The following is a 21,376-nucleotide window of genomic DNA, read 5'->3' as shown; positions in this document are numbered from 1 at the left end:
TCCTGAGCAGCGATGGCTCAGGGGATAGAGCGTTCGCCTTCCAATGAGGCGAACCGGGTTCGATACCAGTTCATACGAATTCAGTTACGACTTGTACCGACCACAGTGCTGACGTGAAATATCCTCAGTGGTAGACGGATCATGCGTTAGAGTCCCCCGTCAGGCTAACCGTGGAAGGTTCTCAAAGGGTCTTCCTCTCCATGTAACGCAAATGCGGGTTAGTTTCATCAAAAAGTCCTCCACAAAGGCAAATTTCTCCCAATACTTGATCCAGGAGTTCCCTAGTCTTTTGGATTAGGCTCAAAATTACAAGGCTACGGAGTTGAACATTAGTAGTCGTAAACCCATAAAATTGGGTCGGCTGTTCAATGACGATTATTAAAGAAAAACACAGCTCTCCTTACTTAATGGAAATATTTCAGGTAAGGTCCATTACTCTTACAGCAGGTTACCTGCCTCATTCACAACTCAAGACTTATTCAGCCATGTTTCGACAAATTTTGTGTTCAAACACTGGACTTGCCTTCTCAAAGCCCTGATTAAAAACTTATAGAACATTTTTAGGATGCAGATTATGTTGCAACCAAATCAATCATTCGCGATTGCAATGCTCGAATACGCCCTCTGGGGAGAAGACCAGTTCCATGCCTTGACCCCACCCTTTCCTTCACTTTTCAGTTGTATAGGAATGTACTACAATATTTTCCTGTTTCTTAATATTTTTTGCATTTAATTGTCAAAAACATTCTTTTAAAATTCCAATACACTTTCTTATAGAACTATGCTAAATGTAGCTTTCAGTTCCATATAGTTTCCTAACTTAAAAGTTTTTAATCTACTTGGAAATCACGACAAAAACTAACGTACTTCCTTCTCCTATGACTCTCCACACGCTAATGGTGAAAGCATTCGAAGTGTTGCCATAGGTAGAAAGTTCTGTTCTATGCCACCTGTAACCCATTTTGATCACCTATTCCCATTACAAACACTCACTTCACCTGATGTACCTATGGAAGTCAATTCCTACGGCCACTAATCAAAATCTGACAGAAATTCTCCCCAGACACGAGCAGGCTGTTATTAATACTAAAGATGGACTGACATTAAATTAATATATGCCTCAGGACTTTCTGAATCCATACCACTGAGTGTTCTGGTGCATTTAACATTGGACATGAAAAAGGAGTACAGTATTAAGTAGGTTCGTTAAATACCCATAACATTTATGATAAAATCTTAATAAAATAATACTTCTTGTAGAAAATACTTTCTACATTTACAATGGAACAATGTTGGTATAAACTTTTCCACAATATAAAGTAACGGATTAAAAATATTGTAAGCAAAAAGATTACTATGCATTCATTTTAAAACAAGTTTATGCTTGTACTGATTAAGAACAGACATGTTATAAAAAGTTTCAATTTTAAAACATTTCAACAAATTAAAAAAAACTGGAACTTTTAAACAAAAAATTCTAAATTTTCTTCAAAAATATTCATTCTAAAACACTAAAGTAAATTAATCATACTTCTGTAATTATGGGGGGGGCGAGAGATTAAGGATATTATTGATAGTTTGAAAAAAAATGTAAAATACATAATATTATATTTGAGAATAATATTTGAAATCATGTCTCAGATTTAAAAGTTCAAATAAAAAAATATGCATTTTTTTTTCTAAAACATTAATTTTAAAATGCTACAGTAATTTTACCATAATTGTAATTATAGAAAGAATGTAAGAACATTATAGATGTGCATAAAAAATGTAAAATACACAATAGAAGATAATATTGAAGATATATGTCTGAGGTTCATCGCACTCATTGCATACACTTCATGCAATGTTTCTCAGCACCTCAAGCTTATTTTAGCCTCAATTTATACAATTCTATGAATCACTAAACATTTAAATATATAATATAAATAAGGCAAGCGACATACATGAAAAATTAAACATAAAAAAATTGCCAAAAACAATGATGTAAGGAAAAAACAAATGATTTATTTACACTTTAATCCAGTTTTTCAAATAAAACTATCTTCACCCACTTGACAAACAAGGTTTTAAAAAAATACATACATAGATACAAAATGGAGAAAAAAAAGTTCCCACATAAAGACATATTAAAATATGAGACTATTATGAAAACTGATTTATAGTTAAGTGTCAATTTTATTGCGAAGATTGTAATTACCTATTAAGTTAAACAGCTACAGAAAAAGTTGAAATATTATGCTTTTTAGCATGCAGGATAAAAATATAATTTGCATTTGCATGTAGCTATAGAAATTAATGGATTTGATTGAATGTAGAGCTTAACAAAACAAAAGACAGAATTGGCTATAAAATGCGAAATGTAAACAACATAAAAAATTCTAGATGGAGTGATCAATCGGTGCTATAAATTAAATCTGATGAAACAAAAAATTATCAGAATAAATAATTCTTAATATTCAAGAAGCAATTTATAAAAAAAAGAGAAAAAATATTTTTAAAAAGTATAAAATAAAATCCCCATCAATAAAATATAATCAAATAAAATTCACCCTTTTTGTAATTTAACAAAAGCAAGTAATATCAACAATAATTAAAATTAAGAAAGTTGTAATTCAATTTAAATGAAGTAATTGTTACAAATCTGTATTATTTTGTTGTTAATAAAAAACAGAATAAAATAACATTATAAATTCTTATTTTTTTAACAGAAACTTACTTGAATACCATAATCAACAAGAATGCAATTTAAAGGCAGTAACTTTAGCAGTTCATTATTATTTTGAGCTGCATTGTAACACAGAAACACAACAGTAGATGTTGGCAGTAACAACATATCCCATATCACTTTTGAGTTTTTTGACATCAGAATTTCATGCAAAATAATTTTTGAAAAATTTGGCCCTATATGAATTGACCTGAAATAAAAATTTAAGAAAGTTCAATATGAAGAGAATCTCAGATATATTTTTAAAAAATTAGCACATATATCTCAGCATATATATCTCACTTTGAAGAAAATAATGACATTAGTTGGTGAGCTGGCTCAGTGATGGAGTCTTTTACATTTATGTGCTTTTCTGAAGTACCAACATCTATTACTGGGACAAGATTTACAAAATGTTTTGTGCAGAACTTGGATAGCTGAATAAATTCTCTAAAAAAAAATTGAAAACAAAAATTTAGTTTCATAAATTTTGACATTTGATGGAAAAAAAAAAGGGTGGCATGTTAACACAAGTTTTATTTTAAAGCGCAAAAAAAGAAAATATGTAATTGGGAAGTGATTTAATTTATAATTATTTTATAATATTTTTTAGATTTTACCAAGAGAAATATAAATTTCCCTGACTTTTTCAGGTTTTTAGTTATTCCAGGTGGATAGACATCCCACCTGGAATAACTACCTGGAATAATGTGTAAAATAAATATGCATGACTTAAACTAAATTTCCCTATGATCACCTGGATAATAAAATCCAGGTGAAATCAGACATCTTGCTAAAAATATTAACTTCCCCAAAAGTTAGGTTAACATTTTCATCATTGCTTTCAACACAAAAACTAAAGTATTATAAAACAAACGCAATGATCACTTCATTTGAACAACTCAAATCTATCCCCAGCATTAAAAGTTGTTCTCAATTATCAATATATGTAAAATATTAAATATGCATGGCCTAAACTAAATTGCTCTATGATAATAAAATAATTAAAAATTGAGTAACATTTAACCTAAAAAATTAAAAATATGTAATCTCAAGAAAAGAGATATTTTTACCTGTTAGACATTGGAAGGTTATGACCAAGACTTTGTTCATACCTGAAATAACAGTGCATCTGAAATAAAATGTTAATCAGACAGGTAACAAAATTTTAAAAAAAAAATTTAATAATAATAATGATAAATCAAAACGTATGAAAAATGCATACAGGTACTCACTTGTTTGATTTTTAAAGATGACATTGTTCTAACATAATCTTTCAAAGTTTCCTTAAAAGACAAAAAAAAATTATTCAAAAAATAAGAATAAGGATTGTTTAATTAATCATAAGAATAAATAAATAAAAAAGATTAGATAAAAAAATTAATTAAGAAAAAACATTACTTACTAAAGTAGGTTTTCTAGAACCTTGAGAAAAGTCTAAAAGAACTGCCCTATGCTGAAGTTGTGGCCAATCATGGATCTAAAACAGTGTTACAAATGTGATATAAATTAATACTTGAAAAAAATATCTTGATAAAAATAAATAACATAATTTAAAATCATTTGTCAAATAACTAAAACATCAGATTTATGAAGTATGTCTAAAGTTGAAATTTAAGAATTAGCAAACATTTTTTTAATAATTTTTAAGTTCTAAACTTCTTTTCCTGCTTAATTTTACAGGTACACAGTCATAATAACAACAGTTAACTATCAGAGTTCAAGAAATAAACTGCCTTAGCTAGACTGAAAACATAACATACCAGAAATTATCTACTAATAATATTTAATATTTTGGTCAGTTTAAAATTTCAATTAATACTTTGATTTTAATTAATACATACTATAATAAATAAACACTTGAATAAGATCCTAAGTACAACGATTCCTACTAATATCAGACTTAACTGATTCAGTGTAGTGTCCTTTCTTAGAAAATGAACTATAAGTGTTCCTGCTTTCTAAGATACTATTTGAGAAACACCTATTTCCTTTCCAGACTACGACAAAATTGAAGCCGAGATGGTTCAGGGGACAGAGCGTTCGCCTTCCAATGATGTGAACCAGGTTTGAATCTAACTGGTCGATACTAACGCTTTACGGTTAACCGAGCCAATACAAATTCTGGCTTGGTTTGCAATGACCACAATGGTGACGTAAAAACAGCCTCAGTGGTAGACAGATCATTAGTTTGAGTCTCCTTGCCTTGCCTTACCATTGCAGGTTTTCGTAGTTTTCCTCTCCATGTAACTCAAATGCAGATTAGTTCCATCAAAAAAGTCCTCCACAAAGGCAACATTTCTCCCAATACTTAAACCAGGAGTTCCCTTATCTTCTGGATTGGGTTCAAAATTACAAGGCTACAGAGTTGAACATTAGTAGTGGTAAACCCAAAAAATTGGGTCGGCTTTTCAACGACAGTTATAAAATACAATAAAATAGGACCAAATTGAACTCCATTTTTTATCTTTCAATCTAATCTTCGGTTAGATATTACTGGTCTTATTACTTTTGCGCTCAATTATGTGACTGGACATACTGGTTCAGTAAAACATTGCAGTAAAGCAATCAGGCACAGCGGTAAAGCAATCAGTAAAAGGGAACAAAATATTTAGATTTTCCTCACCACACTTAATTATAAAGTAAAATATGTTAAGCTGAATTACAGGAAGAAAAAAATATTTTTTTAATTTTTTTTCTTTAAGTAGTCCTAAAAGAAGGAAAGAAACTTTTTATTGGTAAATATTAACCAAAAATAAATTCTTTCAAAAAAAAAGTTATAGCCTTAATAGATAGAGTAGTAATAGTAAGAAATGTAGCAACATCAAGAATAATAAAAAAGTACTTACAAATATTGAGGGCAAAGTCCCATCTTCACGATATAGATTTAAAAGTTGTTCAAGAGTACAAAGAGCATAATGAAGACCATATGCATCAGATGATAAAATTCTTATCTAAAAATGAATGAATAATTAAATATAAATTTCTATTGGTTAATTCTAATAAAACTTTTGTTTACTTCCTGTCACTCTTTTTTTTAGTTATATCGACAATAATGTCTATTTTTAGCAACCAGTTAGGACAGACATATTTTTAATAACACTTCCCTTAGTAATATTGGAATAAAACATTTAATTAATAATAACTCCCACACAATAAAAAAAGCTTTAATATATTGTTTATAAAATATCTCAAATAAAATTAACAAGTTTGTGCATGAACGAGAGAAAAAATACTTGGTTTGTCCCAAAATTACGACAAAGGTACTAAAAATTAGGATGATGTTTCAAACTGAAAAAAAACACAAGAATTAAAAGGCATTAATATAATTGGAAAATTAGATTATTTTTTTTTGCAACTTTTAAAACTTTCTACAAACTAATGAATAAACAGCATTAAAATTCATAAAGGCATGAGAAAATCCCCCAGTAGGTATTAATATAAGCTTTAACAAAATTACATGAACATTCCAGTAAATTAAAATACTTATGTTAGAGCTAATTTTTTCTTCTTTATCTATTAAAATTCACTATTTTCTCGAGCAAAATAAACTTTCCTCTTGACTAAGATCATTAGCTTCAAACTTATTTTGCCAGACTAAAATGATTCTATTATGGTGAAACTCACCCTGTTCCCTTATCTTGTTTCAATTCCCACAACAATATTCCAATTACAAACCAAAACATCATACAAAACTTAAGAATAATGAAAACTTACAATAAAACATTAAGCCATCCCAAATATTTAAGACAAAACCCACTGCCAGAAAATAGTACTTTCTAATAATCCAGGATCATTAACTACTTTCATTGGATTGAATTGAATATAACTGTTAATAGAACAAAAGCCTGAATGAGCTTACTGCCTCAAATGTAAATGACATTATGACTAGACAAACTAAAGAAGAAAAAAAATTTTGCATAAAATTTATAAACTAAATCCTTTGCACAAAAAAGAAACATTCTGAGCTATGGAATATATTTTAACCTAAAAAATTAAAGGAAAGAATCACTTTCATTTGAGTAAATAAACTCAAACCTATTTATTGACCAAGTAAAAAATTAATAAAAATTCAACCATTTTAAACTTTTTCATTTATATTTAAATTTAGAACTAAACATAATAAAAAATAACCAATTCATTTGTCTCAAAACAGGAACTTTAACTCAAAGTTTTTTTATTTAGTTACTTTTGTAAATAAAAAAGAATGAAAAAAAAAATCAAGAATGGAATTTACTTCAATTAATTACAGTTTTTGGCAACAAAAAAAAAGTTTTTTTACAATAATGAATTTAACCTAGATCAATTGAAATGAAATAAAAAAAATTTTAATAAGAAACTAATGAAATATTTCAGTAAATAGGAATTCTTACTTGTTCTTTAGAAATTATTAACTTGTAGCTCTCAGTTCTAGGAAAGAGTTGAGAATTTAAATGGCAAATGATGTCAGCAGAATAATCAGAATTGCACTGAAGAATATTTTCAACACTGCACTCACATCCAAAGGATATAAAGCGTTCTGCATGCACATCCCACACATCTATAGCTGATAATGCTGATACTGGAAATAGAATTAATTTAATGCTATATGTTTGACAAAACACTAGTTCTAAAAGAATATTAACTTAAAATGCTTGGCAATAATCAGTTAATCTTTTTAACAAAGAATCTAGTAATTTGATGTTAATTTCATTAATTTCAACTTATCAATTTAACCTTAAGTAATTATTAACTTTTTTGAATATGTGCCTTTTTTTATACAGGGTCCTAACTTAATTTTCAAAAAAAAATTCAAGCCCTTTTCAATGGACATAAAATCAAACTTTTCAAAGACCTACTGAGTTATAGTTAGTATGCTAAAATACATGTCCAATAGATTTTGTTACATTGAAGTGTATATTAAGTTTATCAATTCTAAATTGTTTAATAGTTGTAGAAATTTTTTAATATGTGTAGCCCACAGCTACCAATGGAAGTGGTTTGACAGCTACATTGTGATTTATATTAATTTGAACATTTAAAAAAAATTTTAATTGACATTAGTATACTTGACAATCTTTAAAGACTGAGACCAGTAAAACTTTTCATTAAAAATTTAATGAAGCATATTAAATTAATTGGAAAAAAATATTTAGTATATCTGTTTCAATTTTAAAAACAAAATATATTCTTATTACGTCAGAATATCAGTAATGTATTTTGAACATAATAAAATCTCTTGTAGTACAATATTTTGACAGATAACAAACTAAGATTAACCAAATTTTATTTTTTATAAAATAGATATAAATCGCAACGTGTGATGTTTTAAATTGTGTAAATATGATTCACTGTGCCCAATTTTTATATTGTGTGTACATCAAATTACACCTGATTACACTTGATTAAAACAAAATTCAAGGACTTTCAAGGCATTTTAAGTACTGCAGGAACCCTGTTATAAGAAAAACACGAAGAATTAGAAACTGAAGACCGTCACCATAAAGTTATGAGAAAATCAAGAAATAAAAATTGAAGGTTAAATGGGTTCTAATTAAAAATCCAGATAAGGAAATCTTCCTCAAAAAATTTTCCACACTTTTTCTGGGAAATTTTAAGTTTAAAGGTCATTTCTATAAAACATATTTGCATTTCCATATTTTTTTTTACAAGTCAATTTCTGCACCATTTAAACAAAAAATATAAATTATAATTTCCATTTTATAATCCACATAAAAATTATTCTGATTTAGTTAAGATTTCTTACATTGTTTACTTGCAACTCATAAGTTGATTTACATAATTGTATAATAAAAGAGAACTCATAGAAAATAAATCACTTGTCTTGGTAATTGATAAACAACAGTAGCAAAGGGGGAAAGATGACACCACGATACAGGCTGATATAGAGCCTTATGTAAACAGCCCTAGATTGGAATATAAAAATTTAATACTGCTCTATCAGGAGTAATGGGTAATCAGAAAGGAAGAAAAAAGAAAAAAACAAGTGGAAACATTTTGTTGAAGTATGTGAAAGCAACAAAATTATTAGTAAATGCAAATATTGAAATCAAACAAATATGAAAAATGCCACAACACAACAATATGACATTTATGTAGAGAGTGAGAAAAATGAAACAGTCTGAATATGTTTTGATCAAATGACCAGATTTTCAGGTACTAAGAATCAATATTAATGGTTTGAAGGCCTAAGTCCATTCTAATTAATTAGAGCAGACGATATTTCAACCAAATGTGAATTCTCTGAATAAATAACTGAGTAACTTTTAAAAATTTTGAATAAGTGAACGACCCCTTAATAACTTTTAAACTAATGACCAGATTTTCAAGTACTAAGAATCAATCTTAATGGGATGGTTCAGGGGANCAACAATTAAGCTTAAATTTAATTCACAATAAAGATTTCAAAATAAATTTATAATTATGCTTCAATTGTCATAAATTGTAGCTGAATTTATCCATAAATAACTTTTTCTATCCAAAAGGGACAATTTAGCACATTAAATTTTAATTAATATTTCCAGTAATATTTAATTTTTAATTAAAAAATTTAATTAAAAAGAATTAATACTTCTAGATATTTAGAAATAAGAGAACTAAGTTTCAATTTGGCAACTACTTTATTATATTTAACAAATCGTATCGGGTGTTATAAATTACATTTTATTTTGAGAAAAATGTTTAGGAAAAAGCAGTTTAGTGTTTTAATGAATATAATATAAATTTGACGTAACTCGACTCTATGTCGGGGTACCTTTTCATAGATGAAGGTTGACATGGTCTGTAACTACTCTCCCCACAGTTGAATATAAGTTAGAAGAAATGTTATAAGCACATTAATTATTAATTTATGAACATAAAAAAATAACAAATACTTCATAAAATTAATTTTTTCACAGTGTAATTTTCTGACAAGTAAAGAGGCACTTAAACTTAAAAAATACTCTATTCATTTATTTATTTATTTTTGCCAATAATAAACTTATTTCTTCCCTTTTGGTGATGCATTTCTTTTATTTCCAAATTTCAATTTTATTATCAAAGTAAAGATTGTAAAAAAAAAAAAAAAAACAACTATGGGAAACAATTACGCATTTTTAGAATGCTACAAATTTTTTAAACAAAATTTTACTAGAAATTTCTTAGCACTAAAACCAGTACAGAGGGAAAAATGTGAAGAAATACAAATGAATTACAGAACAACTCAGATTGTGACAAGAAATAAATGTAAGCAAAAGTAATCAAAGAGAAGAAGACAAATAAATAAGACAATTAAGGTTATTGTGAGGCATAAAAACAGTAGGGGAATTTCAAACCTGAAAGCATAATAAAATAAAATAAATATTTCAAAATATTTAGGAAAATAGGAAATACTGAAAAATACAATTACTAATTTAACAGCCTTATTAACCGTTTCAGAATTATTATTAGAATTATTATAACTAAAACAATAAAACACACCCTGCTGTAACTTTATCCCCTCTTTTAATTGTGGAAAAGATTTCTTACCCCATTCTTAGGTTGAAAATGTCACAAACCCCTCACAAGACCTAAACTACAAATGTGACAACTGCTGTCACAGCCTCAGGAAAAAAGTTAAGAAACTGAATTGATTCCCAGAAACCCAAGCAAAGCAGAATTGTTATAGGAAATTCTTGGCAATAATTAAAGTTCCGGCAACATTTTATTTCAACATAAATTTATTTTTAAAGTGTGTATTGCAAATGATCACTGTACATTTCGTAATTAAAGAAGAAAATGTAAATGTACTTACTATCTGATGAACTCTGAATGATGTTGACAGTACACTTTGATAAAATTTTAAAAGCTTCTCCATCTGTTTGAACTATTTTCTGTGGTTGAGGCCATAAGAGATGAAGTTTACTATCAGTTATTAAAGGCAACGGTGTTGAGAAAAAAGGAGGAATATGCATAGGCTTTATTCGTAAAAGAAAAAAACATTTTAAATACTGTTTTTGTTAAGGCTATAAAAATAACACAGTTATATCTTTCAAACATCATCACAAAACAAGTTACCAGCAATCAGAAAAACTACATTATTTTTGTAGTTAATTACAACTTCTTTGTTACAAATCCAGTTAACTACAACTACTTTTTTTAAAATGTAGTGACCACAAACTACCTTGGAATCGAACTTCACCATTTTAAGGAGACAAACTTTGCTGGAGAACTTAATTTACAGCTCTGTTCAAATTGGTTTTTAATAAGAAAGTGGCTTAGATTAAATATTAGGGATTAATTAAGAAATATTTATTCATGTTTATATGAGCCAGTTTGTTACTCCAAAACATTTTTTCTTTAAATTTGTTCATTTAACCTTCCTTCTTTTTTTTTTTTTTTTTTTTTTTTTTTTTTTTTTTTTTTTTTTGCCTTGTTTGACAGCGAGAATATGTATGATTTTGCCTTTCCAAGAGAGGCAAAATTATCAAATACTTGCATCTTTTTAATTGTTTAATACTCTCTTATTTCTTCCTTTCTTTGAAGTAACATTAATAATTCAAGAATGTGCATTGGCAAGTAAAAGTATAACCAAGTTATTAATTTTATATTTTCTGTAATGGCTAGAGTTTAAATATTAGTTGTACATGATTTCAAACAGGTAATTTCTGTCAACCCTCAGCTGCAGCCACAGAGTCATTTTCATTGCATCCGTTCATGAGCCCACGAAGAGTTGTACCTCACAAATTTGAAAAATTAGTTGCGTTAGAGCAGTATTTCTTATTTAAACTAGCGTTAAAAGTGGTTTCCAGAAATCATTACAAACTACTGTTTTCTTTTGTATTGCACTACTTGCTACACTACTTAATTAAAAAAGTAGCACACTACACTGCAAACTACAAAAAAAGTAGAGACTACAGTAGTTTCACCACTTGTAGTGTGCTACTTCCAAAGTCTGTTCAGATCCCATAATTTTCTTTGAGTCTTACAAAGGAAGTATGCAGCTTGAAAATAACTATTAAAACAATGTTAAGCTTCAACTAAATAGCATGTTGGAAAACCTTGGATAGGGTACAAATTTGCTATCTAGTCTGCCATCAGGCTGAAATATGTCCCATTAAAGTTTCAGTTTCTTTACTTTCAAGTTAACAAAATCTTCCAAACTTACGTGCAATTGCCTCTTTCTATAGAATCCCAGCCTGAGCAGATTGAATTTTATCTCTAATTTTCTTTTCCAAAAAAAGGTTGAGAAGTATCTAATATGTTTTATTAAATTTATAAATTATTATTTTCTAATTTAAATTAAAACTTTTTTAAAAATTAAATTTTTAAAAGCAAAAATATTTAAAGATATTTATTTTTTATTTAAAATATATGGATTATTCTTTAAAAAAACTACGAAATTTTTATTTAAGTTATTAATTCTAATTTTTTTAAATAATCCATATATTTTAATTTTTATTAGCTAGTAATATTAAAAAGAAATTAAAAAATTTTAATTTAAATTACAATTTTTTTAAACTATCTATCCATTTTATTTAAAAAATAAAAATTAAAAACCTATTAATTTGCTTCCAAAATTTTTTAAAAAATCAATTTAAATTAAAAAATTTATAATTTATAAATTTAATAAAACATTTTAAACAGTTATCAACCTTCTTTAGAAAAGAAAATTTACAGATAAAAATCAACTGTAGCAGCTGGGATTTGATCTCGAGTGTCCTCTTTGGCAGAAGGCGGACAACCAAACCTTTACCCCATGAACAGACATAAGTTTGGAAGTTTTTGTTAGTTTAAAAGTTAATTAACTAAAACTTTAATGGTGCATATTTTACTCTGCGGGGAAGATTAGGCCACTAATATGTACTCTTTAAAAGTCTATTGTACGCATGTACTCTTGGTTTCCAAATATGCTCTGTAACTTAAGCTTAACTTTGTTTTGAAAAGAATTTTCAGGGTCCCACTTCCCTTGGCAGTAGAATTCAAACAAATTTGAATAAATCTTTTTATAAGTAAAACAAGCTTAAGAAGCCTCTTCAGACAGGATAGCGATTTTATTTTTTCCATGGTAACCTATGGCGAATTATATGAAAGCAATTTTCTTACTCAAAATTAGCTAATTTATTAAATTAGAATGGATAAGAAGAAAAATTAACTACAGTACCACTAAATAAGTAATAAGATATTGACAAAGCTTATAGCAAAATTTAATTAGTGAAAGATCTCTTAAGTCACATTGAAAATTCTGAATAACGTGCACCTGTCCTAAATTGAGGGATATTAAATTCCATTTTTCATGCATTTTAAAAAGGGTAAGACAGAAAGTTTTCCTCACTAAGGTTTTTTTACTAAATATTCAAACATGTAACGAAAATTGGAAAATTATTTTTAAAAAAATAGAAAAAAAGGAAGTGGAAAACATTGGATCCAAAGAAGGATATGATACCTGATAATAACAGATGCTCTCCAAGATAAATCGAGAGGAAGATTATTAATCTAACTGACATTATTTGAACAGTTTTTAATCCAACTAAAATGGATACCACTTACTTGAGGTGTATAAAGATTCTTAATTGGCACTTCAGAAGCTGTTAAAGACATAAGAGATGAATTCAAGTCATCTAAAGTTGTCTTAGAAGAATGTTCAGACGGTACCGCTTCGTTACCTTGAAGAGAACGACGAATTAACACAGACAAAAAAAGTGAGGAAACATACTCTTTACAGGGTATCTGCTACAATTTAGGTTTTCAAATCCATGACTTTATATGACTTTCCATGAGTTTTTCCAAGATGACTTAACGAAGTTATTATTTACTCTGACAAAAACAATAAATTTAAAAAAAGCATTATAAAACTGTTATACTCTGCATTGTCATATTTATAGATTTTAAAATCAAAAAACAGAGTAAAGAAAGAGTTAAAGCAATAAAACAGCTTAAAAAAAATACAAAAGCAAATAATTTTTTTTTTCTGCAGAATTATATTTTAAAAATACTTTTCCTGTTCAAGGGTAAGGAAAGAAATACTCCTGATTTTTCTCTTTTCATTTCGGAATTAAGAAAAATTAGTCAATGACTGGCATGCTTCAGCTAGAATTTTAAAATGACAGGGAAAAAAATACGAAATAAATTTTAAAAAAATTCAGAAATCAGAGAAGTTTAAAAGATAATTCGCTCTAGAAAGTATGTTCTTTCTTTAATTTTTTGAAAGAGCACCATAATTTTTAAAGAGCATTTTACAGTGAATTCGCGATAACTCGAATCTGATAGGACTGACAAAAAACTTCGACATATCGGAAGTTCGACTTACCGTTAGTTTCGGTTTTGGACTTTCAAAATATTGTCGGATTACTTAATTAATGCTTATTAATTACAAATCCTCTAAATGCTTACAATATTTAAAATTATTTTTCTGACAAGCCATTTACGATAAGACTGTTTGAAGCACTTTATAATACTCTGGTCCATCAGCTGAAACTTTGCTGTTGTGTTTGGCGGGAGAAACTGCAAATTTACTGCTTTCAAATTAGGTAGATCACTATGCGCTGTGCATTTATACATAAAGAGTATCACAAGAGAAACATCGGGGATTTCGGAATTTTCCGATAACAAGTAAGGGCAATTTCTCTGTCCCAGACACATTTCTTTCAACTAGTACAGTCAAACGTTCCTTGCTGATTTTACCCCCTGAGCAGTTTTCATCCTTAAACATCACAGTCTTATTTGGAAGACATTTAAAAATTAACCCATTTCATCATATTGACAACATCATTTTAACTGTATCCTTGAAGTAAATTTGGTAACGTTTCATTTAACCACTGTTTACCAACTTCANTTACAAGTCAATATAAAAAGATTGTTTTTGAAAAATAATTCCTTTTTGCAAAATATTAACAGATTAATAATATATACAGTATGGCAATCATTGAGCAATATGAATACTTTTAAAATTCAAAATGAATATTTTGAAAAATTTATTATCTTTTAATTTGCAAGCTTTCATTTTGAACAAAAAAATCTTTTTAATAAAAACAAACAGTTGTCCTACTTAATCAAAATTATTTTAAAGAAAAATAAAAAATTTAACGTAGTTCATTGATTTCAGAATATAAACTGCAAAAGTTAATAACAAAAATAAAATAATAATAAAAGTACAAGTAAACACAAAAAAGTAAGAGTAAATTGATTTCTTTGTTGCAATTTTTAATCTCTTTAGAAAACATAAAAAGAATAAAAATAAAATATATCACTGAGTACCTTGACCATTTTTGTAGAACAGATAGCAATAAAAGTTTGATTTTAATAAACAGGAGTAATGATTTAAAGATTATAATAATAAAAATGCCTAAAAAAAGTATCACAAACTTCTCTTTAAATGAAATAAAAACTAAAGTCTGAAACATTTCTTTCTGAAGTTTAGGTGCAACTGAATGAATATATGCATATTAAAAGAAATTAAGTTAAAATTTTAGTAAAAAATTGGAAATATAAATGTTACATGGGCAAAAAGTGCATGGGAAAACAAGGTTATGGAAGATATTGAGGGTTACACTAGAAAAAGCAAAAATTTAAAAACATTGGCTATTTTTTTATTTGCCAAAGCTAGAATTAAACACTAGTTTGCTCTATGTGAAATATACCACAAGCAGTAATATGTTTAATAGAATCTCTAGTTTTAATTTAATAACTTTTAAAATAGTAATTTAATAGCTTTCAACTTAGTAAGTAACTATAGTAACTTACTGTGTTCTGATTCTGAATCTCCAACAACAAATTCAGAAAATAATTCTAACAAACTTTGATTACTTTCAGCTAGGTCTAAAGGCGTCTTATCACAATATTTTCTACAGGAAAGAAAAAATAAAATTTAATATAATTCAAATATAGTTCTAACATGCAAAAATTATTTTTTGTTTCCAAGTAAATTTTCCTATCTATTGATATATATATATATTAATAGATAGGAAAATTTACTTATTTAATAAAATTATTAAATTAATAGAAATTAATTTATTAAATTAATAGAAAAAATTTAAACAGTTGTATTAATCGGATAGTGGTCTGATTGAATAATCATTGCCCACATCTCTAAAATGCAAAATATTATAATTGTAAAATAATTATTTAATCATTAATATATAAAACATGAATAGTATTATTAATGTGATTTTAGAAGCTACTATTTAGGAACTTTTGAAATTAATAACAAAAAAGTTTTAAAAAACATACTAAAAAAATAAATTATTATTAAAAAGTTTCAAAGCAACAAAAACAGTAATTGCCCTCTTAAAAATATTTGACTGACAAAAATATTTAACTTAATATATTATGCTTATAATATAAAATATCTTTTTGATATTTTTAAAAATATCAAAAAGAACTTGTAATTAAAAGAACAGCAAATGGGATAGTAAATATATTCAAACAGAAAAAAATATACCGCGATATGAATGTACAAAAATATTCAATTATAATATTTTATGCATAATGTTTTACATCAATATTATGATTTTTAAGCCAGTGAAAAACATTTAACTTCATGCATTTCTTTAATTTTGCCTTTTAAAACAAAGTCGATTAAGAAGATATAGTCGAATAAAATGTTTTAAAAATACATGTTTCTAAATTTTAAAAAAATATATTTTCATAACTATGATAAATGCATTTTTAAAATTAAAAAATAAACCAGGACTTTAAATACAAAATTTCGAAATATTTTCAGATATAAATAAAAATTGACTTTCAAAATTTATTTCAACATAAGTGTTGTTACAATCAATGCATTAGTATAGCTATATATTTTATTACAAAAAATATAAATTCAAATCTATTCATCACAAATTTTTATACATCTGATGCATTTTTAACCCTTTTGTGGACCTTGAGAAGATCAGTTCCATCCTATTTATATAATCTTACAAAATACATCTGTGCAAAACTCATTATAATATATTGGCTTTGCTATTATAATCATGAAAACATTAATTCCTGTTTCAGCTTTGTGCTGCCATCTATTGTTCAAAATGTTAAATATAATTACCACATTAGATTGATGGTTTCAATGATGGTTCAACTATAGACATTATAAGAAATGCAGGATAAAAAAATAAAAAAAAAAAAGAGGACCTGCTACACATGTGCAGAATGTGACGTATCCTTGTGCATTATGACATACTTCTCACCTTTTTATAGCAAATAATTATCATTAAATTTAATTTTCTGTATCATGGTAAATGGTTCCAAAAGTAGTATACTTCCTACTCTTAAAATTTAAATGTAAATACAAAAATCTACAAAATGAAACATATATTTCCTGAAATGCTAATTGTTTTATTGTTAATAAAATACAAAAAACTGGGGAAATTAAAAAAAAAAAAAGAAATATGGCCCACAATTTTCACTAATTCCTGCTTCAATTTTGTGCTGCCATCTATTGTTCAATAGGCTGAATAGAATTACCACATTTGATTGATGATTTCCAACTATAGACATTGTAGGAAATCTAGGACAAAAAAAGAGGACTCGCTACATGTGTATGATTATATAACCTTGTGCATTAAGACTTCTCACCTTTTTATGGCAAATAATTACTATTAAATTTTATTTTCTGTATGATGGAATAATAGTTCCAAGAGAAGTAAACTTCCTACCCTTGAAATTAAAAAATTAAATACAAAAATCAACAATATATTTCCTTAAATGTTTAATTGTTAATAAAACACAAAAAACAGGAAAAAATTCAAAGAAGAAATACGAATCACAAAAGGGTTAACACGATTTTTAAACACATACCCAGAGGAACATTTGTACATAGGATCAGCACCAGCAATGAGAAGGGACTTGATAATTTCTAAATTTTTTCTCTTAACTGCTTCATGCAAAGGGGTAACTCCTTGTCCATTTATTATGTTAGGAGAGGCTCCCAAATCTGTGAAAAAGGTTGACAAAAAGTATAATAAAAATAATTTAATATTTTATCACACATACAGAATCATGTGAAAGAATTAAGATTAAAAGTTAACTAAAAGACAATTATAACAAAACATGGCATAAATTAGCTTGAATAATTGAATATTAAATAACCATTCTTTTTTGTTTCACTTTTGTATATTATTGAAGAAAATTAAGTTTTCAATCAGTTAATAATTGAATATTAGTTTGGAAAAAGAATATAATTAGTTTGAAGAATAAATAATTGAAGAATCGTGTGATGCAAATTACTTTGAAAATGCAAAATATTGACAAAAGAATTGAGATGTTTTGCACCATTAAAGTGGAGTTTTACATAAAGAGCATTTTAATTTTTAATAATAAATCTCAATCTAAAGAAATACTAGAGTAAAAATTGTAAAATGAATTACAGTTTCCACTTTTTTTAACAAAGAAATCAAACTAGGAATAAATAAATTCCTTAAAATGTTACTTTCATCTTTTTGAAAAAAAACTTAGTTTTTTCAAAAATATTTCCAGCAACAAAATTTTCATTAAATTTAATAGACTAACTTTTTTTATTCATTTTCACTCCCTGAAAAGTTTTCACAGTGTGCGTAAGAGTTAAGACCTTTGTTTAATCGTTTTTGATATCACGAAAAAAAGATTTAAAACATTTTTACTGAAAACGGCTAAGAAATTTTACGATTACAACTATTTTAAAAATTATTTACTAAGGTGAGATGCCAGATTTTTCAACAAAAAAATAAGCACCTTTTAGGTACTTTTTAAGAAAAAAATATTTTTAATCTCTTTCCAAAAAAACAAACTTAATTAGGATCTGTGCAGTAATAAAAATTATTTTTTTCCATCATTTAAAGTTCTTAATTTATAAACATAAAATAAATAAAATTCAAAAACATATTAAGAACTTTTGCATAATCATGATAAAATAACTACTTTCTGATAAAAATTGCAAAGAAAATTGTGAAAATCAATTTTTTGTAATTTAGAATTAGAGAATAAATTAGAGCACCTATAAGGGCTTTTAAAAAACGTAAATCAAAAAACAGCACTTTTTAAAAAGGTATGTACCCTCTTGACTCAACAAATGAAATAGAGATAGAATGAAAAAATAAAAGGAATACCCAAGTACATTTTACATACGAAAAAAATGCAAATTTACAGTTATATTTTACACAACACCATAACACGGTTATAACCGGTTTCAGTTATGAGATTTTCAACTCTCATAAACTGCAAATTTGCATTAGAGAAAAATACGAATTTATCTTGTTATTTTACAGAGGAAACACCATAACACGGTTAAAACCTGTTTCAGTTATGAGATTTTCAATTCAAAACTATCTGATGGTCATCACCATTCAGATAAAACTAAATTTCCTTAAGATTTCCAGAGAAAAATTAAAAAATTTTGCAAATTTTAGTGATTTAAACTAACATAATTTTAACTGTAATTTAAATATGTATTTATTTATGTTTAGACTTAATATTTAAACAAGTAGAAGAACAATTTAAAACAAAATTATTAATTTTAAATTTTATTTAATTTGTAATTTGACTTCATTAAATCAAATTTTTACAAAATGTTTAAATTTATCAATCAAATCATATTTATTATCTTAATATTTTAAAACATGTTAATAGTTGATGTTATTAATTAAATGTTATTAATTAATAACATAGCATGTATTAATTGTAATTGTTATTAACATGTTATTAATTAAATTTATTTAAAAATTAAATTTGAAATATTTATGAAAATAGCAATTATAACAGGGGGGAAAATGAAAGTGCCACAGAATAAGTACTTATTATGAAATATAGTTTGACACATAAAAAAAAACCTGATAATATAATAAAGCAATTAAAATAAAATTGTATGAAACCAGAAGTCACAATTCTTTTAAATAAATATGAAAAACAATGCTGCTAATTTCTGATATTTTAAAATCTTCTAGAATTGCAAGTAAATCTCTCTGAGAATTCCAGGCCTTCTATTAAAGAGCATTTTTAAATTTCCTGTTCCGGTGGCTCAGGGTGTTCTAAATCTCAGTGGATATGAATTCTGTTCCTGTCTCGCACCAACCACAGTGGTGTAAAATATTTTCAGTAGTAGGTGGATCATGGGTTAGAATTTCATTGCTGTTGGGCTAACTGTGGGAGGTTATTGTGGTTTTCCCCTCCGTGTGATGCAAATGTGCAAAGGCTACTTGGATTCCATGCTTGATCCAGCAGTTACCTTGTCTTCAGTGTTGGGTTCAAAATTACAAGGCTACAGAGTTGAATACGGATAGTCCTTAACTGATAATGAAGTAGGCTGTTCAACACCAGTTATAAAATAAAATAGAATTCCCTGAGAACTCCAAGTTTTTCTCTTTTTTTCAGAGTGCGTTGCTGCTCTGTTACGTCACTAAGTACTTCATAAATGGCCAGATTAAAAAGAATACTTCCATGCACTACCTTATGATTTTTTGTTTAGTGCAGTCTCCTTTTTTAAAAAAAGTTCAAAATTTTAAATAATACAAATCTATTTGTTTAATGAAAATTCTCAGCAGAAAGTAAAGTAATACACATCATAAAATAACAATAAAATTATTTAAAACATTAAGTTTATTGCTTTTAATGATACAAAAAAAAATATGCAATGTATTAATTGTACTTTACTGCAATATAATTAAAGAAATGGAGTAATTAATAACTTAGTCAGCAGCTCCCAATTTTATGATGTGATATACAACCCTAAATAATCTACCTTCCTTTGGTGCATACCTGAAGTTATTTAGCAATAATTTCCTTAGTTTCATTAGGAATTCTAAACATGCTAATCAAGGATAGACTATTTATTATTTTGAAAATATTTAATGATTGAAATTTCAGCAATTTATTTGGAGAATATATAACGAATGTGTGACGAATAAAACTTTTTTCATTGTATCATTTTATCAATATTATTCTTAAAATTGAGTTTTCCGTCAGACTATTGACTTACAGGTCTGAAGCGACATCCAGTCTAATTTTGAATTTTATTTTAGTTTATGCATAAATTAACAATGAAAAAATCTGAAATCAGGGTTCTTGCTCAATTATTTAAAAAAAAATTAGCACTTTTTTAGGACTAAGAAGAAAAAAAATTAGCACTTGATGTAAAGTAAAAATAACATACTTAATCTATACATGATATTAAAAAAATACAAATAAAGTGTTTCACGATTCATGAAGTAAAAATGACGTAATTAATCTATACATGATGCAAATTGCAGCTTAATTTTGTCACAATCTTTTTCCTCAATTTTCTATTTTTGACTTAAGTAATTTAATATGTTTCTCATTTTTAGAACACACTTGCTCTTGTTTTCTGACATTAATTTTGGATTGTTGGAAGCAACATTTCTAACAACAGAATAGTTTATTGGACATTTCTCTAGTAAAGTTTCTAACATTTTGGTGATAAACTTTCTGCAATCTTTCTTTATATTAATATGATCCCGGTCAGAAATAACTTTTGAGGCCAACTGCTTTAAAATTTGGTCACCTTTAAAACCTACACTGATTTTTGTCAGAGAGACATAATTCTTTTCATCACAAAAATTAAAATGGCACAGTTTCTCCAGAGAATTTAAGTTATCTGTAGATTCTGGCTTCAGAATGTTATATAATTGCACACTATGTAATACCAAATCCTGGATATCTGCAGCAAAAAATGGTAAAAGTGGCCGATCTGCTTGATACAGTTTCAAAAATGGTGAAACTAGCTCC

General features: G+C 26.9%; 1 protein-coding gene across 1 annotated transcript in view; it reads right to left on the bottom strand.

Moving 5' to 3' along the window:
• The window catches only part of LOC107440615 (uncharacterized), a gene marked incomplete in the record, with an annotated part of 43,165 nt that overhangs the window by 13,419 nt on the left and 8,370 nt on the right, over positions 1-21,376 (bottom strand). Inside the window, 11 exon segments of the mRNA XM_043054388.2 lie at positions 2,720-2,918; positions 3,011-3,157; positions 3,781-3,839; positions 3,943-3,993; positions 4,113-4,187; positions 5,557-5,661; positions 7,081-7,268; positions 10,482-10,644; positions 13,217-13,332; positions 15,410-15,510; positions 17,459-17,594. Of these exon segments, the coding sequence (XP_042910322.1) occupies positions 2,720-2,918; positions 3,011-3,157; positions 3,781-3,839; positions 3,943-3,993; positions 4,113-4,187; positions 5,557-5,661; positions 7,081-7,268; positions 10,482-10,644; positions 13,217-13,332; positions 15,410-15,510; positions 17,459-17,594 (1,340 nt within the window).

Source organism: Parasteatoda tepidariorum, chromosome 9 (genome assembly GCF_043381705.1).
Source record: "Parasteatoda tepidariorum isolate YZ-2023 chromosome 9, CAS_Ptep_4.0, whole genome shotgun sequence".
Classification (NCBI taxonomy): domain Eukaryota; kingdom Metazoa; phylum Arthropoda; class Arachnida; order Araneae; family Theridiidae; genus Parasteatoda; species Parasteatoda tepidariorum.
The sequence above is the reverse complement of the archived record's forward strand: the minus strand, read 5'-3'. Positions and strand labels throughout refer to the sequence as shown.